The sequence below is a fragment of the Notothenia rossii genome (genome assembly GCF_949606895.1).
Source record: "Notothenia rossii genome assembly, chromosome: 4".
Classification (NCBI taxonomy): domain Eukaryota; kingdom Metazoa; phylum Chordata; class Actinopteri; order Perciformes; family Nototheniidae; genus Notothenia; species Notothenia rossii.
In genome coordinates, this window is record NC_136902.1 from 79,016,501 (window position 1) to 79,042,235 (window position 25,735).

General features: G+C 41.8%; 1 protein-coding gene across 11 annotated transcripts in view; it reads left to right on the forward strand.

Annotated features, from left to right (window-relative positions):
• grik4 (glutamate receptor, ionotropic, kainate 4) overlaps nucleotides 1–25,329 on the forward strand; it is a 283,245-nt gene extending 257,916 nt beyond the window's left edge. For 8 of the 11 annotated variants that reach the window (XM_079675100.1, XM_079675097.1, XM_079675094.1 and 5 more), the window contains 9 exons: nucleotides 6,148–6,351; nucleotides 8,917–9,030; nucleotides 17,164–17,273; nucleotides 18,415–18,588; nucleotides 19,081–19,246; nucleotides 19,948–20,173; nucleotides 21,911–22,039; nucleotides 22,175–22,293; nucleotides 23,907–25,329. In XM_079675100.1, coding sequence (XP_079531226.1) covers nucleotides 6,148–6,351; nucleotides 8,917–9,030; nucleotides 17,164–17,273; nucleotides 18,415–18,588; nucleotides 19,081–19,246; nucleotides 19,948–20,173; nucleotides 21,911–22,039; nucleotides 22,175–22,293; nucleotides 23,907–24,296 — 1,632 coding nt within the window. In that variant the 3' untranslated portion in view covers nucleotides 24,297–25,329. Of the gene's footprint in view, nucleotides 1–6,147; nucleotides 6,352–8,916; nucleotides 9,031–17,163; nucleotides 17,274–18,414; nucleotides 18,589–19,080; nucleotides 19,247–19,947; nucleotides 20,174–21,910; nucleotides 22,040–22,174; nucleotides 22,294–23,111; nucleotides 23,351–23,906 lie in introns of those variants that run through there. The other 3 variants (XM_079675103.1, XM_079675095.1, XM_079675096.1) reach the window with 2 other exon arrangements.
• The last annotated feature ends 406 nt before the right edge of the window (nucleotides 25,330–25,735 follow it).

Genomic DNA, 25,735 nt, shown 5'->3' on the forward strand with positions numbered 1-25,735 from the left:
TTCAGTCATCTGCCCGCGTTTCATGCCTTTCTTCATCCCTCGATACACACAAAGCCTGTCTGTTGCTCAGCTCCTCCTCCTCCTCTCTGTTAATCAGACGATAAGACACAAAGTAGCCTGTAAGCAGAGGCAATTGGTCCAATGTGTTATTCTGAGTGTCTGGCTTATCAGCTGTGGAGCTATGGGAATGAGGGAAAGAAGGACATATAGCCATAGTCACTGAACAACTCCGGTCTCATTGAGACTGATTGGGATTCAGATGGAACGGTTCATTTCACACAGGAGGGCACGAGAGCTTTGGGACGACGGAGGTGTGTGTGCGTGTTTTCGTTCAGGGGGAGTACAAATGAGACAATATTTTCACAACAGAAAGAGGGTCTGAAAGAAAGAATTGGCTGAGCACAGAGCTTTGATTTCACTTTGGAGAAATAGAGTCCCTGGACCAAACTTCGGAAGCCACCAAGGAGCAATTTTCAGTGCCTATCACAGCTCATTCATCATGGTGTGATTGCCGTGCCGCTGTTATCTGGCTTGTGGACGGCAGACGCGCCACAGCTGAAAGCCTCCACAGGAACTCCTTACCTGTGGCACTGGCCTGGGAGACTGTGTGTGTTTGTGTGCGTTTGTGTGCGAATGCACTATATCATAATGGATGCTCTCTTCCTCTGTGTGCTCAGTGTGTGTGTTTGTGTGCTCTCTTGAAATGTTCACCTGGCCATTACAAGGCAGTTTCATTCCAACTACACATGGCTGTCATCTTCCCACTTCAATTTAAAAAAACAGCTCACGGGGTCACAGGATTGATGATCACTTCACTGCAGGACCACAAACCATGTATTTGTAATCAGAAATTGAGTTGGTTGGGGGCACTGTTAGTGAAATAATGGCTTTATACCAGGGGTGGGCAAACTTTTTGGCTCGGGGGCCACTATGAGTTTTAAATTTGACAGGCGGGCCGGGCCAGTAGCAGATCGGTAAAAAAATATTTAGCTGTCCACTCCTCATTATACACTCGGCACATGACTTTTCTTTTCTTTGGTCCACTCATTGTTACAGATGCAGGTTCAAAGGTGAATTAGGTTCAAAGGTGAATTATTGCGTCATTGCGTCATCGTTTGCGTCATGACGTAACCGTTTACGTGCCTTCTTATGACCCACACAGCGTTTTACGTCGCTGATTTTCTCCGCAACACCACTCACAACAACATCAATAGAGGACTGCGTCGGGTAGTTTTTAATTATACGCTGAGAGAATAGACCAGACTCCAGCAAAGGTCAATTGTGTCTAGAGTGCGCCATCTAGTGGGATCAACTAAAATGTCGGGTATTGCAGGAAAAAGGCAAAAATGAATGCGGTCTTTACTATAATTTCGGCGGGCCGGATTCAAAAGCCCGCGGGCCTTAGTTTGGCCATGCCTGCTTTATACCCTCAGTAGCTAATACAAACTTTCTTTGCTTTCTTGAGGTAATATTGTGGGGTATTGCGTTTTCTCTCCGTTCAAATTTACAGTAGCTTGTCACACACAGTAGAAACTGTCATCTTTTCCAATTCTTATAGACCTCAGGTGATATGCATTGGGACTGTGTGCCTGCTGGACTTCATGAGTTTTCATATCTTCTGGATTCTCAATAAGACAACCTGTTTGAGGGAACATGGCACATGTATAATTTTGAGGTTGAACTAGAATCAGGAACATCTATAGATCTAGCTATTGGACTTGCTAACAAGAATAGCAGCATCCAAGCTCCTTGAACAACCTAAAACAAAGTCTCTGAAGCAGAGTATCACTGAATAGTCCTCAAAGATATATGTGCTTGTCTTTGTAGGGTTCTCCTACAGTGCACATCTGTTCCCAAATGAATCAAACTTGTACAAGTTAAACTTTATTTATTCTAAAATTCTCCACCTGGACATTTAAGCTCTCTTTGCAAAACTGACCACCATCAGCCACCACCACTTCCCCATGATAATACTCATTATCAGATGCACCCCTTTCTCCCTTTGGTCACACATTGAAATCAACAATAATGTTGAAAGATATTGTAATATTATTGTGCATCATAGGTCCTTCATTTTTAATGAATCCACAAAAGCAAAGAGGCTAGATAGTGAGAAAAATACCAAGTCCATAAACAACTCACATCATATATCACACATTTAAGTGAGGGATTTATCTTTCATTTTTCACTGGCTTCACTCTAGATACATTTGGTTAGTACACCACTAGCAAATACTTAAACAGCCTTGAGTTTTAATATACAGTATCTCTCATTTAATTATGCTCTTAAATTCTACTCATGCTCCTTCCTCGCAGAATTAAGGACTGCTTGTTATTCCTTGTTTCTAAAAAGAAATCAAATGGAGCAGAGCTTTACCTACAGGGACATCTCTCTTTGGTGCCAGCTTTCTGCCATTGTTAGGGAATCATACCGTCTCAATATTTAAATCCCAGCCCAAGACCCATTTTTCTTGTTAATGCCTGAAACGGCCCATAATTCCCAGCTGTAAGAGACACTTTCTGCCTGAGTCCACTGCAGTTCTCGTGGTCATTCTCTCTGCAGACTTGCCTCGCGTCACTGAGAGCTCTTTTACCCACTTACATATGCATTGGGAAGAATTATACAGTGCACACAAAGCTAACAGATAAAAGCAGACGCAGAGGCTCAGCCGCACTGAGGCATGTGCACCTGAATTGCACACAGACACCAGATCTGTCCCTGTTTCTTGAAGTTTGTGTGTGCTTCTCTGTATTCATATTTTCTGCATTTTGTTTAACATCAAGCACAGTTTGTTGAAATTCATAAAACATTTACATAACCTGGCCCTTTTTAACAATGACCTAATATTTAGCTTATGTGGCACAAAGTACCAAACCCTGTGAGAAAATGTTATCTCAGCTGCTAGTTCACTGGGCTCTGGAGAACACGTTTTTACAGATAAGAAAACATTTGAGGGCAGTGAGGATGGTTCTGTGAAGACATATTGAACACGCTGAGGTTTGAAAAGCTGTGGTGCAGGAAGTTGAATGGGAGCAGCAGCCACAGATGCACCTGCTGCTCTATGTGTGTGTGTGTGTGTGTGTGTCTGTGTGTGTCTGTGTGTGTGTGTGTGTGTGCGTGTGTGCGTGTGTGTGTGTGTGTGTGTGTGTGTGTGTGTGTGTGTGTGTGTGTGTGTGTGTGTGTGTGTGTGTGTGTGTGTGTGTGTGTGTGTGTGTGTGTGTGTGTGTGTGTGTGTGTGTGTGTGTGTGTGTGTGTGTGTGTGTGTGTGTGTGTGTGTGTGTGTGTGTGTGTGTGTGTGTGTTCGACTGTGCATATGTAGGAGATTGTTCATCCTCCAAAGTGATCAGTCCACAAACAGACACCTCATGGCCTGGGAATAAGAGGCTGCTTTAAAAGTCAGGATTTCTTTAAAGCTTTATTGCTCTTTTGCCGTGATGTGCGAAAGAAAGCAGCTCGAATTTCCTTGTGATTTTGCTTGAGTTGGCACTTTTATACCCCTGTATAAACTTTTAAAACGTTTATGTATTTATTTTTATCATCATTTTGTTCTCAACTCCACAGAAGGCTTGTATACTGTTTGTGTCAGTTTGGTAGAGGTTTTGAAATTAGTATCAAATACTTATATATAATATAATAATATATAAACTTGATATTGCTCCTCATTGGGAACAATTGAACAAAGAGGATGGCACTAATAATAAAGACCCTATTTCGGCATGTTTTTGCATTTTTGTAATGGAATATAATAATATATAATAAATCCTCCAGGCCACTTACTGTTTTAAAAGGAGTGAAAATGTCTGACTCAGTCTGGTTTGACTGCTAGTCTTTGTGAGAACCTTCTGTAACATACAGTAGATGAAATGTGCATTTATATCGTGCCTCATGCATGCTGAAACATGAGCATGTATAGATGTCGTGTAAAACCAGATTTGCAAATTGTGTTTGTTTCAAGAAATTAATTAACGGAGGGAGGGATTTACTTTAAAATGTGATACATTTATGAAATGTCTTTAGCGGCTGAAAACTTGAGTGACTTTGATCTTGTATTTTAAATTGAACAGCTTGCCACTGTAGTCTTTAGCACAAACAGAAGTTAAGAGTGAATCGGTTAATGTTAGAGAGACATCTTGTGTTTTTTTTTGTATTGAAGTAAATTGAATAGAACTTTGAAGCACATAGAATTGCATTACAACTAAACAAAGCCTTTGCTTTTTTTGGACCTTAACCTGTTAAGCTGTTGTTAGCTCAACGCCACTGAGGTTAATGGCACAGAGGAATACGCTAAATCAAGTTTAGTCGGATCAAATTGATATGGGTTTGGAATAAAGAATATTATCAAAGATACTGTATGTGTCGTATACCCCTCTCTCAAAGACTCTCTAGGCTATTGTAGCTGTAAAGCAAGTATGTTTGATCAAACTGTGAGTCTGGTTAGATATAATTGAATCCATATGCCGATTCCTGGTGTAGAGATCCAGACAGAAAGTCGATCAGAAGTGACTTTATTCTCAGTCTTATCGCAGCAGAACAGGAGGCTGTTGGTTCTACTGCCCACTGATGCAGACAAGAAAAGGCAAAGCCGTCCAATCTGCTGGCAAAGTGACCCCTCCTCCTCCAGTAAGCAGCTACAGGTGGAACCAAACAGTTGCCATGACAACTGGGCAAGTCACAGTAACAGTTGTGCCACCTGATGTGCAGCAAAGTTCTCAAATGTTCCCAATTTGTGTGGATCAAATCTTTTTTCTGGCTTTCACTGTGAGGCAAATCAATCTCCCGCCAACCAGCCACCAAGCAAATAAGTACTTCCAGCTGTGGCGATTACAAAACAATTTCACTTCTTTTCCAGTTCCGAAAAAACACCACAACAGTACTCTGTATGCTTAAGACTCCGGAAAGCTGTCACAGTGCTTTAAATGGCTTACGCACATGGCTCTGTGTTGAATTACACACTCCCCGCTATAGTCGACTATCTCTTGAACAAGAGCATGGTTTGTGAGGTAGTATATTTTTTAGCATAACCACATAAACCTGAGTCATTCAAAATAACACACAATACAACTTCCATCCACTGAAAAAAAGTGAACAGAACTTTAGTTTCTTTCAGCCTTGTTCACTTAAAAAATATGTGGAGCACAAACTGTATGAGAAAACACTGATGTTATTCATTTTTATCTAATGTCACGTTGCCAAAGTAAGTTTGTTTTACCTGGATTCATGAGCTGAGTGCAGGGACGGAGCAACTGCAAAGTGGTACATTATGCTGTCTTTTTTATGATGTAGTGGAGCCTGTGCGCACTAGTATGACAGTTGCATTATTTGAAAAATAGCACAATAGAGGCTGGCTATAGGCTCCAAAATACATCACTGCGGTGCTCTTTAAATCTTTTCACAACATCAACTAAATGACAAAACAAGACATAAATAAAGAGACAGCCAAACAGAGAGTTGCTTTTCTAAAAGACAGGTTGTAAATAGGTGTGTGAGCGTGTGGTGAGAGGGAAACTGCTGTTGTTTCTTATCCACTTTTTGCAGATATAACAGATTTTAGAGCCTGGCAATGGCTTCAAATCCACAAATCTCAGTTTACATTCAAGGCTTACCGGATGTGAACAAGGACCTCCAAAGGCCTTATGTGATGCTGCCACCATTCTTCCTAACTGTAGTGCAAAGCAGTCATATTGAACATAAATATGCACACTACATTTTTTAGAATGCTGTCCAAAGGTTGTTGAGGCTTTAAAAAAAAGAAGAAGATTGTTAGAATTTAAGCAACTAAGATGTCCTGTCTCATCTCGAATGAACCCATGAATCCTACACGTCCCATAATAGAACTCAGTCCCGCATTTCATGAAAACCTTTCTGTCAAAGTATTTGAGACTTAACAATCCTAGTTTGTAAAGCAGGAGTCATTTTTCAGTCTTGAAACTTCCTCCACAGTTTTTTTTGCTTTTTTTTGACAAGCCTTAAAGGATTTTTTATGAAAAGTAACCCGGACACCTAGTGCTGTTCGGGTTGAGTTGTGTTTCCTGTGACTGAAATATATCTTCAGTATCTTTTCTATGTCTTACTTTGTCACTCGACCAGTAGTAGACAGTCAGTTTGAGATGCACTGTCTAAGACTGTGACAAACCGTGTGTCTTTCAGGAGAATCCATATGTGATGCTGCGGCCAAACCACCAAGAACTTGAGGGAAATGATCGCTACGAAGGCTTCTGTGTGGACATGCTGAAAGAGCTAGCAGATATTCTCAAGTTCAAGTATCGAATCCGGTTGGTGGGGGACGGACTGTACGGGGTTCCTGGGGCCAACGGATCGTGGACCGGCATGGTGGGAGAGCTAATCTCACGGGTATGTAAACATACACAGACTGAATCGCAGCCTGTTTTTATCACATCATACATCCAAAGTACTTCTCACTGTGCACTGACATACTCAAAACACTAAAGTATATCGCTCAGCTTTGATAAATTGCAAAGCTAAAAGCTTTCCTTTTTATCATAGACACATTTTGATTCAGCAGTCGACCTTTTCATCTTATACATTGTGTTTTCCAAAGCAGTCACAGCTTGTTGGTGGCTTGTTTTCTGTCAGCTCCTTCCCTTAAGCCTTCTGAAGTGACCATAACACACTTTACTCCTGAATCGGCCTATATTGCTGCTGTTAAATCTCTGAGTGAGGTCTTACCCTCCTCCAGCTACACTGTATGTAGCCGTTAACAGGCAGATAAGGTTATAAGGAGCTGAGGGGAGAAGAGGGGGAGGAAGAGAAGTGAAACGGAAGGCTGGGGTGAGGAAGAGAAAAACAGAAATGAAGTTGAGAGGAATTGAGCCAATCCTAAGAGGTGATCTGTCTTAATTCTGTGGGCTAATGGAGGGGAAAGTAATTAAGTATGTAAAGCAAGGAGTGCCCACTCTTGTTATTGTCAAATTCTGTTAGTTGCCTGTGGACGGGTGACTTTCAGAAGAACTATGGTCGAAGCCAACCTCTCTGACAGGAGCTTGAGCTGTGGAGTGGCAGGGTGGGGTGGGGGGGGGGGGGGCAGACACAAAGTCAAGACGTACTTGAGAGGGATTTGTCACGGGATATGGGACATCTGGAGGGATGTTCCCGGGGGGACAGAAAGGCTTGGGCTTGTTTGGATAAAGGCTCAAAGGAATGGGAAAGACAGCAGAGTGAAATGCTTTTGAAAGAAAACAAAGGAACAGCCATGGTTGTACATTGAATGGATAGGTTGAAAGAATATGAAATGTACACTCGGTAGCAGCAAAAGAGGACAGCCTTAGGTTATTCCGGTCAACAGATACCTGTGTCCCTGCCAGGATCATCCAGACTGAGCAATATTTCACTGTGTGAGGGCAATTAGTTTGACGGGTGTCACTAAGCCTGAGCTAACAGTGAGACATACCAGAAGGAATTCAAACCAAAGTCTAAGTACAGTGTGTCCTTGTTCCTTAATCCACAAGTGCTGCAGTTAGAGAGAAGGGGCTTCCCCAAAGACACAAATTCAGATCCTACATAGAGGGTAATGTTTAATTCATCCCTAGTATTCACAAGTTTCATTGTTTTGCTTTTTTTTTTTACCATGTTAGCATGATACGATGGAATGCAAGTGGGAACAGGTATGATGCGACATTACACACAACCAGTATTACAGTGTGATGTTTTGTTTTCAGTTACACTAGAAGGCATAACAGCGGGAAGGCAGGCAGATGAATCTGGTAATCAATATTAATATTCTACCAGCACATAAATATTTCAGTGGCTGTTACGACCGTTTGTTCATTTTTCAAAGGATCAGTGATTTTCTTTGTTGAATTTGCCTGGATGGTCGATCCCTGCGCGTTGCTTCCTTCCGGCACTGGGAGCAGACGATCAGACTTTCAAACGACAAAAGAGGAGGCGGGGCCGGGGAGAGCTGATGATGGAGGATCGTAGCCTGCGGGCTGAGGGTAGGGCAGCAGGGGACATTAGGCTCAGAGTGGAGTGGAGGCTAGGTTAATGGTAAAAAGGTGGACATTGTGAAGTGTAATACACTAATTAAAGCACAAACAGAGCGAGATTAGAGCCCTAAATGTTTCCTGGGAGTGTTTTTAACGTGCAATAGTTGATTTTGGGGAAAGAATGATCAATTTTCACATCACGTCAAAATGCAAAACACTTTTTCATTCATGCTAGATGCCCTACTCCCTGTCTCTCTTTCCTGGAAATACAAACAGCGTGTTGTGGATTTTGAGTGGCGTCTGCAGTGCTGCAGCAGAGCTCCTCTCTCCTCACTCTCATCCTCCCCATTCCTCTCCGTCTCCCCAATCCTCTTAGTTCTCCTGCAGCAGACAAAGAGCAATGCGTTGCTGCTTTCACTCTTTGCTCCTCAGGGAGATGAAAAATCCCTTGCAGTTGCACTTTGCTGGCCCGCATTATTAGCAGGGAGCCATCCAGTATTCAGCGTACATTGACCATTTCTACTTGTGTGTGTTTGTCTGTGTGTTTTACCAGCCATTGCTTTGTCAAGTGATTTGTCTTGACAGTGTTCCCTCTGCCAGCCACAATTGTTACCCTCAGCCCTACACACACACACACACAAACACACACAAACACACACACACACACACACAAACACACACACACACACACACACACACACACACACACACACACTCCCACACACTCCCACACAGTGTCGATGCTGGATTATCCTCTTAACAGATAACGGTATAGGCAGACAAATAGGCTATGGGATACAAAAGGGCATTATTAGGGAGTTAGCATCTAGTAGCCCACTTCCTATGTCATCCTTTCAATCGCCCTAATGATTGGTTATGTCATTAACTTGTGTTCCCTCCTCCTGGCTATATCCAGCATGCCTTTTGAATGAGTGTAAACATGATGTGATTCTACTCGCCCTCTGTGTTTCAGAAAGCTGATCTGGCAGTTGCAGGCCTCACCATCACAGCAGAGCGTGAAAAGGTCATCGACTTTTCTAAGCCCTACATGACCCTCGGCATCAGCATTATGTACCGCGTCCACCTGGTGAGTTAACTCCTAGCAGCCCCCCACAGACACTAACTCCACCAGATCAAACTGGCCCACGTACAGATTGTGGGCGTATCACAGCGGGCAGTCAGCCTTGTCTAATGGCTGCTAAAGAACCACTCTCCTTTTTGGACTGAAAAGTCGATCTCCAAAATCTCCTCCTTTGCACCACTTTAACTTCTCAGCTTCACCACTTCCCCTGTGTTGTAACTTGTTATTTAAGGCAGTAAAGCATTTGATTATTTGATTTCTTGATATAAGTTAAAAGGTACGTTTTACAAGAAATGCTTTTATTTTGAAGTGCAAGTATGTCTTCCTCTAACTGCTTCCTGTTGTTATCAAAATTTAATACGAGCATGTCGAGTGCATTTTCTCTGTCTTCCACCGTTCTTTTTGGAAACTGTTTAAGTTATATAAAGTAAAGGTTCAGTTTGAAATAGACTGTGCTTGGTTCTTCATTCGAAGCTTCTATTACACAACACCCTGCATTTGTGTGTTTTCACGGCCATACCCTCCTCTTCCTTCTGTTCTCCTCTCCGAACCCTGAGTCTCGCTTTCTTGCATTCCGCTCCTTTCCCTGTAGTCTCAACTTTTTAATAGTGTCCAGCACTTTTCCTTTCTCCTGTGTTTGCTCATTTCCTCCTTCTGTTGCCGTGGCCCCCCATCCTGCCAGCACCATATGGCGTGTTTTACTGTGTGAACTTCCTGATGAATGTACCAGTTTTACAATTGTTTTCTGCTTGCCCTCTGCTTGGATTTGGCCATCCCATTCACACAAGTTATACCCCCCATGCTCTGCAGAGAGCGAGCCCAGGCAGGAAACAGTGAAATAACAGCAGCGCAGGTGGAAATGAGCCGGTGTTTGCAGAATCAGAGGCCCATAAATCATCAGTCCTCCCCCAAAACCCAAGGTGACACAGGGCCACAGTCTGCACTGAGGTGATCTGGCACGTGTGTAGTATCCCATAGGGGCATTTACTCACATCCCCCCTTACTCCTGTCTCCGCTTCTTGTAAACCTCCCTCTCTCTCACCTTCCCAAAGTCCAGCACTAATAGGTGTAGCAGTGAGGGACTCAATTGAGCGCCAACAGTTGGGCAAAATCAATCGATGCTCGCAGCAGGTGCAGTGTTAAATGGGCTGCTGGGTAGCATATCACCTCTGAAGTGGGGGGCAGGCAGGTTGGTAGTCGCATGAGGAGGTGATTTGGAATAGAGGTTTGCAACCCAAAGGCCCCGACACGCTAAGTCGATTTGGGCCGGGCTTGGACCATTTTTCTTATAGACCGGGCTCAGGCATTACTAAGGCTCATGTAACTTTTCTCCTTTCATCTGATACACACACACACACACACACACACACACACACACACACACACACACACACACACACACACACACACACACACACACACACACACACACACACACACACACACACACACACACACACAGGTGTAGGCCACTGTATGATATATTGTTTAAATGTATGTTATAAATATTAAAATGGTGTGTTTTTGCATGTGTCAGAGAGATTTTGAAGTGATTGGTGTCGCTCTCAGGCCAGGGTCGGGGTCAGGCTAAAAACGTGCAGACTTCGTGGGGCTATGTCTGGAGTTTCTGACCTGTGCAGGGCTCTGATATGGATATGATGTCCCCTAAGGGTGGACACAGAGTAACACAGTTAAATTAGCACAGACTTGGCCCAGTTGACCCCAAACCTGAGTACGTGGAAATGAAGAAATCAGTTATTTTGAAGTTAATACGCTGGTGTATGAAGGTTTTGAAAAGATAGAGAGAAAAGAGAAAGGTTAAAGATAAGAGGGGAGGGGAAGACAGGTGTCCCTTGTCTCTCTCGCTCTCTCTCTATCCCACAATCATTACCTACTCCTTTTACGCTCCCATTGCCTCTCGGCATTTTCTCAGATCTGACTCAGAGCGGCCCCTCAGCATGGCTCTAAAATTCAATATTTGAATTTATGTGACTGCACTTGTTTAGTTTGAATCCACTGACTATTGATCTGAGGCCCAGTGATTTCTACAAGGGGATTTGCTGCTTATTTCAAACTTTAAATGAAAATTTCAGCCTAATCAATAACAATGGCAAATGCAATAAAATAAAGGTGCATTGAGTATCAATTACCCGCAGAGAAAGAGCCATTTAATAAATATCTCTCTTCTTTACCAGTATGTATGTATTGTATTGTATGTCGGTCTCCCTCTCACACTGTGTGTTTTTATTATTTTGTATTTATTAACAGTGTGACACATATTAACATTTTAAGGCAGTAAATACTGACAATGTATATTTTTTTAGAACAATATAGTAAGACGTATAATTATATTTAGGCTATAATTGGTCAAGTGTATTACAAAGCTATATACAACTGTTCCCAGAGCATCACTGCCTTTAAATTCAGACCAAATGCATTCCTTTATGAAACTCCACTTATGATCTGATACTCAGAAGGGATTACTGCTGCCTTGTATACTCAATCTGTTATGATAAAAAGAAAAAAAACTTCAGGAACAGATATAAGACAGCTTGAAGCCCTTGCAGAGTCGATCTGTACCTGTCTTGGTTCTTCAGATGTCTTGCCTGACTGCTATTTCGTGCCTGGTTGGTGGTTTTTAGTTATTCGCTGTATACAGCCATATGGCAATTTATCTTATATAGTGTGTGGGAGACATGCAAGTGGTTTGAGGCTATACTGAACACATACATTGGATTTGCTTTTACACACAAATCAAACAGCACACCTTCATTTTAGTAGCCGGTACAAAATGTGAATTGGAATTTAGAGTTAGGAACATAACCTAGAGCTAATGTCAACCTTTTCTAATAAAAAAAACATCCCTATTACATTCATCATCTGCACAACAAATGGCCATATGCTGTAACCCAAGACCCCAACACTCCGAGGTACTTTGTATCAGTGCCAGTTCTGTCAACCACACACTTCCTTCATTTTGGAGACCGTTCTGCAGTGCATGTGTGTATATATTAGAGTAGGAGAGTGGTGCTTAATTAGACATAAGAACTAATTAGGGGTGTGTGGAGGCTGTGTTTAATTCAACAGCTGCCCTGAGGGTAAAGCTGGGCATATGGAGCTTTATTGACTCTCTGGCCACCCACGACCTCAGACAAAATGACACAGACAAAAACATATGTAGCCTTGCACACATACACGTTCACAGACACATACATACTTTCACTCTGTAATTGACAGTCGCACCAAACAAAGCACTCAGACATGAAAACAGACAACCTAGTGAGCCCAGGGGACAGTGTGATGTTGATATTTACATGACCCGTGAACTCTGCAAAATCAACAGCTTTTTGAAGATTGCCCCCGCTGCTATCTCAACAACAGTAAGAGCTCCTGGCGTCGGCACTGACACAACTAGAAATGCACATGCTATGAAAGAGCCCTGAAAATGAGACTGAAGGTGAGGAGACCCAGGGAAGGAGAGGAAGATAGACAACATGAAAGAGAATTAGCAAGAAATTGACAGAATGAGAAAAAAAAACGGTGGAGAGAAGATGGAGAAATGAGAGCGAGAATTGAAATGACAATAAGTGTCCTTCTGCGGGTCCGTATTCAGGCAGGCAGCCGTAGGGGGCAACAATGTTATCTGAATACCAAGAGGCAGGATGACTAGGTGAAATCCTTGACGGGACCAGCTCCTTCAGCCACCCTCAATGTTGGCATGCAGGCAATCCTGAGAGAGGCAGCAAAAGAGAGGGATGATGTAGAAGGGACATTGGGAAGTGTGGAGCGAAAAAGAGCAATGCCAGGTAAAAATGAAGGAGCTCTTCATCTGCGTGTTTATAGAAACGAGGATATATACATACTTTAATAGGCAGCAATTCCTCGCTCCTCTATTTGTGGAGATGTACTCATAAAAATGAGTCGTTAAGGACGATTCCCCTCTGCACCACGTCTGCAATCTCTTCCGTCCTTTGATTTGCTTCACATCATCTTAACTTAACGATAAACCTTTTATAAAATTATTCCCCTGCCTCTAATAAAAATAAGTCAAACGCAGTACCAAATGTTTATGTGTGAGGAGCCAAGGCAACCTGTGGATATAATTTGTGCTTATACACTCACATTTGGCGCTTGTTCTACTATGAAATTCCTTTATGGCAGCAGGTTTACTTTTAATATCTAACTCAAGCACCGGGTCAATTATTAATGTCAATACTCTCTGTTTGTTTGTTCCCTACTTCCTAGTTTTAGAGTCTTCAGTGTTTTCCAAGCTTATATCTCCCGTTTAACAGCAACTAGCAGGCTAGCCATGGCTGCTGTGTTTTCCCCAGCCAAAAGTCAGCTACCTGCTCCTCCTGTGTTCAGCACCGGTGCTCCTCGGCACTCGGCTGCCCAAGCACGTACTGTATCTATCCTGCTGCTGACTGACAGCACAGACAGCTGCTGACAAGCTTTGAAACACAAGCACACACACATACAAACGCACAGCTACTTCTAAAATGAAGAGAGAGCCGACCCCCTATGAGCTCACTGTTTAAACAATAGACCATTTGGATGCACTGCAAAGTTTAGGAAATTGCTCTCTCAAGGCAATTTATCCCTGATTACTTATGCATTACTAAATACACTCAATATTTACATTCATAAGTTATTTAAAACTATGCTAACATTGAGTCCTCGGTCGCAGAGATGAATCTGAGGTCTGTGAAGGACAGATTTCAATATTCTTTTACATCAACAGGAGTCAGTCAGCCTGTTCTGTAGTTCACCTCAACTCAAGCAAGAATGTGCACTTACAGAACTGTACTGAACTTTAACAGCTGTGTTAACACATTAACACTTGTGCTTATACTGTATATTGCCCTTAAGCTACAGTGTGTTTTTACTTCTTTCTTCCATTGGTCCAGCACCTACCTTCTAGGGTTATTGGATGTGGGTGACTTCTATACATTTTGTTAGATAAAAGTTGATTACAATATAAACACATCGAGCTGACGAAAAGCAAAGTTAGTCTTAATTAATTTGCAATCTGATGAATATAGATCCAACATATACTCTTTTTTGCTCTGTTTTGGTCTCCTCCAACTATTGAGGGATATGTTTTGGATAGGAGTGTAATGCTTCATTATTTTCGCCAGCCACTGTCAGTCCATCAGTTTGCCTGTCTGTTCTTTAGTGCTTGGCAGGAAGTATACAGTTGGGTTGGTTGCTGCAGTTAAATCAAAACAATGTGCTCAAAGGCTAATGCTCTGTAGCGTTATTGAGTTGGTCTTATTGTTTTATCCCTTCTAGAGACTCTTTAAGATTATAATATACAAAGTATTCTGATCCACTGTAGTATAACAGTATTGATACTGTATGTGCAGCTTTTAAAAAGTGACCTTATGTCAAACATCATACTAACCCAGATCTAAGTTTATGTCATCACAAACTTATCATATAAGGAAGATTAATTAATTAAGCCTGTTCTTTCTAGGATTGTTAAACAAGACACAAAATGGGAAAAATATATTTCTAGGGAATATCTCCTGACACATTTCTGGAAACATGCACACATTGTTTTAATACATTTTATGCAGTTCCCATTTCGCCTATCTGACCGTGTTTGTACTCATTAGTGTGTCTCTTGAAGCCTGGCAACGGATAATTTCCCCTCCGGCAGCTGAAATAAAACTTGGTCTCAGAGTGTTAAAGTACACATATTAAACCACAAATGTTACGTTTCTCAGCAGCTTGCATCCCCCACTGTGTCCCTCTCGCCCTTGTGATTTGCGTCTCCTTTTACCTTACTCTCTTTTTCTAATCTGCTCCCCTGCACCATCACTTCTCCACCATCTGTTAGCATAGGTGTCCCGTGTCTCTGCAGCTCTCTTCATCTAAATTGTGTTTCTCAAACTTTTTCATACCAAGGACCACTTAACCAATAAAAAAACACTCGCGGACCACCTAACTCTACAAATATCCAAAAACACATAGTTTTTCTAGAACAGATTACAAATCGCCTGAAATTGGTATAAACAAGTGGCAACATGTGTGATGAAGGTGTTGCGCTGGGCTATAGCATGCAATCGAAAGTGAAACTTAAGCTAGCTCCATTGTGGAGATATTCCCGCGAGAGTGCGGAAAACTTTAATTTATTAATTTATTTCAAATATGACATTTTACCAATATACTCACGGACTACTTGAGGGCGCTCACGGACCACCAGTGGTCCGCGGACCACACTTTTCAGAAGCACTGATCTAAATGATACCACGTTGGTGGGAGCCTAAAATGTGGACATGCAGGGAAAGCATTTATCAAAACTCTGTTCAGCATACATCCAGCTGGACCAGCAGGACTTATGTCAGCACACAATGTAATGCTAAACCAAGAATGCTTTTGCCAATAAGAGTACTATTTGTTTTACAGCAGTACTCTACCTCTGATGGCCATCTAGTGTTTCACCACTCTACTGTTCTATTTTGAGAAAGCTATGATCATTATCATCATAAGCATTACACTCCATAGATTGACAGACAGACATTAGGCCTGGCAGGCTACGTCAAAAGATTATACTGAATCTCATTCTCCTCCTGCTTTCTGCACCACTCCTTTTCTTCTCAGTCAGGCTAATATGGAAGTGATTACAGACGAATTAATGAATTTTCATCAGAGCGCAAGTCTAAATGGGGGTTCGTTTTATCATAACAAATGTCCACCAAAATTATTTCACCCTCTTGCTGCAAATTTAATTTTGGAGTGCCTCAGAAATGTATTACTGCAGTGTTTTGGCATGTGTGATGTCCCTCAGGAGTACCTACAGTAATTGAGTGTTTTTGCATAAAAGCGATTAGGGCTTGTTCAGGTTGGCTCCACAATGTTGCCTGTAGACAGAAATGAAAGATGACAACACTTGGACAGTTAGTTGTTTGATCACTCCACTATTTAACTATGTTGCTGGCAGTGACAACCACCTACATTTCATAGTCATTATCAGATGGTGTAACAGTAGGTGCATCTGTGTGGAAGCGGCTAATATTCCCTTGCTGATGTTCGGTCACCAAGGCTAGGCTGAACATGGACATTTAAAGACACGCACACAAGCGCATTCATTTATTTCATTTAGAGAATAATAACTTTTGGTGCAGGAAACGTTAGCAATTAGCCCCTTTATTCCAATTGGTATGCCAGCTGCCAATCTTATTTAAGACACTTTATCTCCCTTACTACCAATCCAAATAAATACACCCTATAGCTTTCTCTCCATTCCAAGGTATTAACCTCTTTGCCTATTTCCTCCAAGCTTGAGCACTGTACGCTCCCAGTCATACAGGAAGTCAGGTATAGGTCATAGAAATTAACTTTGGTGTAATGTAGCTGTAATGGTTTACCTGATTATTTGACCTTTCTGTCTTCGGTGCATGCAACCTTGTGGAGGGCGCAAATGGTGTTCGCCTCATAATGTTGACCTTCAATATGATTAGACGTCCTATTATATCTAATGTGATTTCATGTGAGAACATGTACCAATTAACAGAAAGCAGTTAGGTAATGGTCAGCAGTTTTCAGTTTTTCATTAAATGGTCATAGTCCCCGAATCATGGAAATAAAACCTCTTATCTGTGATGTTGTATCAATATACAGCCCTGTGCCCCTCTGTTGACAATTCATGGGACACTGGGTTTGTGCTTTCATACAATGTTGACCTGAATCTTTACACGCAAATGAGATTCATATAATTATATTGTGATCAGTTAAGGACAGGGAAATCTAGGCTTATCACATGAAAATGCCTTTATTTACTGTCCCAGTCACCTTTTCATCATTTCCAAATGACACAGGCGGCAGCAAATGTTGTTTAACACAGACAGAAATGGGCCAGAGGCAAATTAATCAACTCGAAAATGTATCAACATTTTTTTGTAATTAGTCCAGGGCACGCAGTTTCTAGGGGATGATGTTAGAAACTGTTAGAGGTTTTTTAGCATACTAATTAGTTAATCTGCACCTCAATAAATAATGATTTAACCTCTAAGCTCTCTGCTCAGCAAAGGCCAGTGTGGTTTGGTTTGTGTGAATGGAACATTGGATAACAGTGGTCACAGTCTGTGCAGGCTTTCATGCTTTTAATGCCTATTGTGTGTTTGTGTTTTTCAGGGACGTAGGCCAGGCTACTTCTCCTTTCTGGATCCATTCTCCCCTGGTGTCTGGCTCTTCATGCTTTTAGCATACTTGGCTGTCAGCTGCGTCCTGTTTCTTGTAGCCAGGTAAACTGCTCACCAAAATACTCTGTACAGATGAGAGAGAGAGAAAAAAACAAGGAGACATACAAAGGGGGTAGAGAACAGAGAGTAAAACCACAAAAAGGTTTGTTTGGGGGTTACACAAAGGAGGAAACAGCTGTCTGTTCTCTTGCCTTGCTTCAGTGTCTATCTATCTAGTCTGTCGTCCTCATCCCATCAAGGAGAGGGTCTCCTCCCAGTGGTGGGTCTCCAGCGTCATACTGGCCCCTGCTGGTCATGGAGGGAAACGGCACAGCTACTCCTGCTAATTACTAGTAAACATTGAATGTAATGATCAAGAAGGTGGGTGAGTTTTTTGGGTCGTATATTTATTTGTCATAAAAACTTAGTTGTATACACCTTCTGTTTTTACTTACATTTGCTAAGAACAATATTTAGGATCATACTGGGCAGTGAAACATTTTAAAAGATAGGTTCATGTTTTTTCGGGTCTGTCCTTAAACAAATTAAAATGCTGTAATGTACATGTACAATATAATGAATGGCAGTAATGTATTTCCCACTTTCAAATGCAGTTCTAAGGAGAACATAGCCAAAGAAATGACATGGGAATCCACTAAAGTGAATGTGTTTGTAATAAGAAAGCAAGCAAGTCAACAGGGTAGGAAACATAAAGAGGAAATATCCTCTAAGCTCTCTGCCAGCCAGTTTGCACAGGAGAAATAATAACAAAAACTAAATATTTCAATGTTCGAATGAGCAATGAGTGAAGTGCATTTTGTATGTTTGTTTTGTTAATTTACGCTGATCAGAAAGATGTTATGCCTTAGTAAGACAGAGACTTTTGCAAATAACAGAGTTGTCAAAGAAATGCAGCACCATTTCAACATACCAATTACATTGCACCCCCCCCCACACTGTGAAAGTAGGCAGCACATGGGGAATGAAAAGCAGGTTAATTCTCTCTAGAGAGCCAAGGTGACTTTGTGCTCAGTTGACTGTCAGAGTTGTTTTGCTCTGTGTCTGTCTCTCCCTTTCTTTCCCCATATCTCTTGAGTTTTGCTCTCGTCTGAATACTTAATCCAACTTTCATTTCCACGCTTGTTGGCTGTTTTCCTCCTGTGACTCTCTCTGTTGTCTAACCCCATTGTCTCGTTCTCCCTAGATTGACACCGTACGAGTGGTACAACCCCCACCCCTGTTTAAAGGGTCGCTGTAACCTGCTGATCAACCAATACTCACTTGGCAACAGTTTCTGGTTCCCTGTTGGAGGCTTCATGCAGCAAGGATCCACCATCGCTCCCAGAGCTTTGTCCACACGTTGTGTCAGTGGAGTGTGGTAAGTATTGGGGACAAGGACACACAAACATGAGAGCATTTGCATATGTTCATCTTTTAAAAACCACTCATTTATTCACCCATTCAACTCTGATATAATTTGTTGCATATTGCTCCATCGTGGAATGCATTTAATATTTCATGTGATCTTGAAACTACATCCTGGATACCAGGGTTCAAGATAAGAAAGTGATGGATTCTGAGCATGTGTATCTGTGAGACATTGTCTGTGTATGTCTGGCTTTGCAGCGAAAACATCACTTCCTTTCATCCAAACCGAACATTGTCACCTTTATCCATACACACCCACCCATTCTCGCATCCATCCCGTCATCCTCTGAAAATCCTGCAGTGTCTTCTCCTCTCAGGTGCGCAGCTATTTAAATCCTCCCACACTTTCACCCAGACAATCTATCTTCATACAGCAGCCTGCCCATTTACATACTTTTGTAGGTGAATACATATGTTCTTGTCCCTTGCCTCTCCTCTACAGGTGGGCCTTCACATTAATCATCATCTCCTCCTACACCGCCAACCTGGCTGCCTTCCTAACAGTCCAGAGGATGGAGGTGCCAATTGAGTCAGTCGACGACCTTGCAGATCAGACGGCTATAGAGTACGGCACCATGCACGGAGGATCCACTATGACCTTCTTCCAGGTCAGAGGTCACACACTTTATTACGCATGATAGGTTGTTTATTCACAGCTACACATATACACACAAACCGGCAGGGATCAGTGGTCCATCAGTGATGTTTCTCCTGATCCTCCTGATCAAATGTCCTAGTTTCCTTCATGCCTTTCTCTAAAGGTTTTATCTGTGTCTTTCCAAAACCATTAAATATACTTAGCCTCAGATGCACTGTCCAGGTCCCTAAGAGAGGCGCACCCTATCCTCTTTCATCTCCTCAAGATTTAATTTCAGAAAGGGAGAATAGGAATATGCTAAACAGAGTAAGAAGGTGTGACAGGGAGAAGGAAAGTGAAGGATGGAGAGAAAGGAAAAATAAACTTTTTCCTGCCTTTCTTTATGCTTGCCTGTCCACTAGACCTTGATCAACTCAGGAAAGACAGGTGATGACAAAGTAGAGGACAGGTGGAGATGTTAGTTGAAGATTCTGTTCTAAACTTTAAAGCTAATAAAGTGGGAAAAAACTTTTACATTTAACTGCTGCAAAGTTTTTGTAGAATTTGAATGAATCCATCAGTCAAGATAATGGAAAAGAATAACAGATGAGAACCAATTTCCACCTGCGCAAAACTGAGAGATGATGTATCTGCGAGTGATAGACTTTTTGTTTACCGTCCTTCACATCTGAATTTGTTTGTTTCTCTTGATTGTTTCTCGCCGCTCTGCAGAACTCTCGCTACCAGACCTACCAGAGGATGTGGAACTTCATGCACTCAAAACAGCCCAGTGTTTTTGTAAAGAGCACGGAGGAGGGCATCGCCCGTGTCCTCAACTCCAACTATGCTTACCTGCTAGAGAGCACCATGAACGAGTACTACCGTCAGAGGAACTGCAACCTGACTCAGATTGGAGGACTGCTGGATACGAAGGGCTACGGCATCGGCATGCCACCGGGTGAGTGAGGAATAACTGGAGATTTAAATGGGGAAATGAAACATTTTGAAAGGACAAGAAAAGAAGAAATTCAAGTTTGACTTTCACCTGTTGAATGTCAGTGGCTAAGACAGAATCCTTTAAGGCAGCAGAGAACAACTTCTGATGGTTATGCTTAGATACACTGTATAATTCATGTTGAAGCTAGGAATCGGGAATAAAGAGTCTGGGTATTAGTTGAAGGATTCAACACAAACGTCACATTGAGGATTTCAATTGGAAAGAAAAGCCTCAGCAAAGCCAAACCATTAGCGGTCATGAGGGGAAGTGATGCAAAAAGTGAGCAACTCAAATAGGCTCACTGCTAGACTTTAATAGAGCGGCTGTTTCCATGCTGGGATGGGACAAATAGAGATGAGAGGAAGGGAATTTGGAATATCGTTCCTGTTGAATGTGGAATTGTTGATGTACGACTCCCTTGCAGATCTTTACGTTTCAACACAGATTATACTTTGATCTCAGCCTGAGTCAATCTCCAGGTGGGGGAAACACACCTTAAAGTAAACATGATTAATTTAAATGCCTTTGATCTTTAGAAGATAGAAAAACCACCTCTTTAGTGGCTAACAGTCTGTGCACTGCCTGCTGTGATGTGAACTGTAGAACACTGCAAAAGCCTACTCAGCCTTTTAAAGGTGGGGTAGGTAAGTTTGAGAAACCGGCTCGAGATACACTTTTTGTTATATTCCATGGAATGCTCTTAACATCCCGATAGCAATGAATATCTTAATCTTAATATCTATCTGCACAAACTTATCTCGTGCCCTCATTGTTCATGTGCGCGTTCGTGTGTATTGGAGAAGGGGCTCTGTAAGGAAGTGGCAGATTTTTTCCGGTGGTGTATTTTCAAATTCTAGCGCACTCGAGCTGGTTTCTCCAACATTACCTACCCCACCTTTAATGTTAGATTTGTGTTTGTTTTTTTGTTGAAACAAGCTCTGCTAATAGTGACATCATTTCACACTCCCCATGGCAAATGAAAAGAAAAGGTTAGTGTATTAAGCGGCTTTGAGTTGTGAAAAGCGCTATATACTGTAAATAAAATGTATTATTATTATTAAGATCACAATGAGTGTTTAATTCATAAAGGATTGTGTTGCTATGGCTGCTAAAACTGTGCAAATAAGTCAAAAAGAAACCTTGTAACTCTCAAACACCTACAAATGCACCTGTGACTGTGCTGCCAAGCAAACAGCTCCTTAGTGCTCCTGTGCTATTTGCTTGTATTTAAATTAGGTAATACGCAGACATTTGAAGAAAGATTGGGCCTTGCAAAAACAGTCAAATTCTCAAAGATCAGGGCTAATGGCCACATGCAGTTATAGTGTAATTATCCACTCAGACTCGTTTCCTTTGGGCTGCAGTCACTGCATGACACAGTGACACCGTGATGGGATGCAATGACAGTGGTGTCATATAAAAGATATTGAATAAAGCTTCTCTACATTCCCTATTTTTTACATGAGAGACATTTTAAATACACCCATAAAAGCTAACTTTTTGGGAGTGTTCTACATTGTAATATTATTAGTGCGATTTTTGTGTTGAATCTGACCTTGAAGTGTGTAAAATAGTAGGTGAAAATGTTGGATTTGTTTGCACTGGACACAAGTATATTGTATTCGTCCGAAGGTTCAGTTTTCAGTTGGCACATCGTTAGGAGTGTGCCTGTTTGAGCTTTGTCTCTCTTCCCTGCAGGGTCTGTGTACCGTGATGAGTTTGACCTGGCCATCCTCAAAATACAGGAAGACAATCGTTTGGAAATCCTCAAGAGGAAGTGGTGGGAAGGTGGCAAGTGTCCAAAAGAGGAGGACCACCGTGCCAAAGGTTTGTCTCTGGTTAATGTTCATCTGCTTGATCTTCAGCTCCACTTCAGACTGTGTGTTTTTAATGTTTTTAATTTCCTTTCGTCTCCTTTGTCCTGTAATTTTCACTTCTCCTATCACACCTGTTTGTCTCCAGGTCTGGGCATGGAGAATATCGGCGGTATCTTCGTGGTGCTGGTGTGTGGCCTGCTGGTGGCTATCTTCATGGCAGTGCTAGAATTTGTCTGGATGTTAAGACAGGCTCCAGGAAATGAGGTGAGAGAGGGCTATCTAACCTGCATCTGCTTTGTCTCCCTCTCCCCTCCCTGGCACCCGCCCCCTCGTGGAGCTGCTATGCTTCCCCACAGTGCACAGCTTTGACAGGAAGTGTAGCATGCGTCTAGGTCTTCCTTTGGGTTCAACGTGACACTCACACTTCCTCTGTCTAGCCTTGGTGACATAATCAGCACTAAACCAAAGATATACCTCACTTAAACCTCAATCGAAGTACATGCATATAAAGATTATTTTCTATTTGTAGCATAATAAGTTTCATATATATATATATATATATATATTTCATATAATATCATACATTATAAAGAATATTGAATGTAGTTTCATTGTGTTGGTGTGATGGTAAATACATGCAGCCAATGAGAGTTTAAAAAAGTATTGTTTTATCTTAACCTTTATCTAATAATATTTGTATTTAAGAGATGCTTGGAAATGTGTGAACAGCTTTGTTCAAAAATCAACCGTCACAGATCAGAAGTCATTATTTTCATCAGAGGTTGGATGATGGAAAGTTATGCAGAGGAACAATCGTTTGTTACAGTAAATTATCAGTTAAAGATATCTACTTAACGTAGATTTGAAAAAAGCAACTATTATAAGATTTATATTTGAAATCCAAGAGATAGTGTTTGATTAATATAATCCGAAGACTGTATGAATTATAAATTGAAACCATATTTAGAATAATTTACAATTGTTTGTAGCTTCATCTGGAATGGGGACAAGAAAGCAATATGAGGAGTTTTTTAAGCCTTGTCACAGAACTACTGCTTTTTTGATTTGCATTTGTTTATCAGGACGAAGGAAGGGCCCATTTGAATGCACAGAAAATCATCAGTTCTGTTTGTGAAGGTGTTCTTCTGCCCTATACTTGAAGCGGGGACACTATTAACAAAGATGGACTAGAGAAATATTGCATGCAGTGTTATAATTCATTCTGATGTCATTCTTTTAAAAGATACTTGATAATTGTCTTTTCAAATGGACTCCACACTGATTTGAATTCAATAAATATTCAGATTGTGAAAGTCAAAAACTCATGTGATTTATTTCTATTAGAAACCTTAGATTTATTCCACTCTAACTTGTTAACCCTGTGTGTGCTTGCTTGTGCGTCTGTGTGTGTGTCGGTATGTGTGTGTGCGTGTGCATCCGTACAGTTGTCAGTGTGTTCATGTGCAGCATGTGTTGTTTGGTAATTGGCCTGTCTTGTCTCGCACTTGAACTCATGTCTGTCATTGTTATCATTTGAGTTTACGTATTGTCGATACTCAGTGGAACACTGGATCATCTGTCAAGGAGACAAAAAGTTGGTTGCATGTCCGTATGTGTCTGTGAAGTATGTTTAAAAATTAATTAAAAGTATTTTTCCTGATGGTTGTTATAGCTACACCAGCCATCTCTCTGTTGTTCACCAGCCATCTCTCTGTTGTTTCACTGATTGTGAAGATGAAATGTTTGTCCTATGTCTGTGCTGTTCATCTGTTTGTCCTGATAAAGTAAGTCAGTCAGTGAGTTGTCAGGGCTCTCCCTTTCTCTCCCTCTCTTATCCCCCTCTCCCCTCTCTTTTCTCTCTGTGTGTGTGCTTGCAGCAGTCAGTGTGTGAGGAGATGCTGCGGGAGCTCCACGGGATCGTCATGTGCCGCGACAGCCTGCAGGTGAGGCGCAGGCGGGCAGCTTCGACGCTGCGGCCGCGGCCCCTTCCCCTGGAGGAGCGTCGTGCTCGAGCAGCCGCTGTCAGCCTCAGCAACGGCAAGCTGTGCGGGGGGACCGGACTACCTGAGCCTCTCTCCCACAGACTGGCACAGGAGGCTGCCTTGGTTGCGAGAGGCTGCAGTCACATTCGTATTTGCCCCGATTGCCGGCGCTTCCAGGGACTGAGGATGCATCCTGGAGGGGCCATTGGGGCCCTCCCTTCTCCCACGCATAGTGAGGAGAGCATAGAGTGGGACAAAACCACAAATAGCAGTGAACCTGAATAACGCCCCGGGAATCCCAGCAGGAATGACTTTCACAGCAGCCACCTCTCTACTTTCCAGGGATCAAAGTTCAATTGGTATTTTGATTCAGCCATGCAGAACTTGATCTTAAAGGGCATGGCAGTGCTGTGAACTTTCCGCCCATGAGGCAGAAGCTAGTAGTCTCCTTGGGTGAATGTTTTCCACGGTCACAGGAGAAACTGATGAGTCTGTCTCATTGTGGTCTGTCCCTGGTGGCCTTCTGTACTGTGTCAGACAGGACGGACAAAAAAGCAACGGGGCATTTGTACTATGCAGTATTTTCAGTCATTTGTCATAGTGCTGTTTCTTTTTTTCCTTTTTAAGTTATTTCTGTCCTCTGATGGATTATCAGTACTGAATATTGTTATTCTATTGTTCTACAAGAAAACTTTGAACAAGTTCCTTTTTTTTTATCTGACAGTTAACTGTATGAACGTATATTGCCTCTGAAGAGCTGCAGAGATGAACAGACTAATGCAAGATCATCCTCCAAATCCTTTTATTTTGAAAGTGCCAAAAACCATGAGTATTATCTTGTGGCTGAAGAAAGCACCACAGCCTTGAGAAGACAACAAACTCAACTGAACCTACAAAACAAACACACAGAGACAGACACACGGACTTCTTTTATAGTAGTGATATTCTATTAAAAAAAATGTTTTAACTGTTGGTATCTCTGAAAGACAGCGATGCATGTCCAGCGATGTTGGTCGGTGCTCATTGAATGATAAATGCTAAAGTGTTGGCTGAGAAGCTGAAGAAATGATTTCCTGTTTTGAATACCTGTTAAAGGAAATGATGGCTACACACACAATGGGCATCCATTATTTCCCTCCTCACTTTTGTCTTGACATTACTTTCTCCTCGATCTGTTTTTACATCTTTGACACCAGTACATGAATTGTCTCATCGCCTGTCATTATTTATGTCTCACTTAAAAATATGCACGCTGTCTCCTGTGTAGTCTGCAAAAGATTAGAGGTATATTCAAGAAGGCTTCAGGTTAAATGAGTACAAGCCAACAGCCAACTGCAAACATGGAGACCCTGGTAAAGCAAAGGTGTTTCTTTATTTATATTTCATTTAAATTATTTTAAAATGTTACGGCAGTAAACATTCACAAAATCTGATGTTTTGACACACCGAGGAGTTTTTTCAGTTCAGATCAGCCAAGATGCTCTCATTATCATAATTGTACTTTTGGAAAATCCCAAATATAGCACATTTGAATCAATTCCTGACATTTTATTTGCAAACTGATGAAGAACATAACTATACAACTGGTTGCATTTGTGTAGACTGTATTCATCTTTATTTGCATTTTACAAACCATTCCTCCAGAAGAGAAGCAGTGAGGACAAACCACCAGCATCACGATTCTTAGGTTACTTCCTGCATAGACTGCGACCAATGGCTTAGTA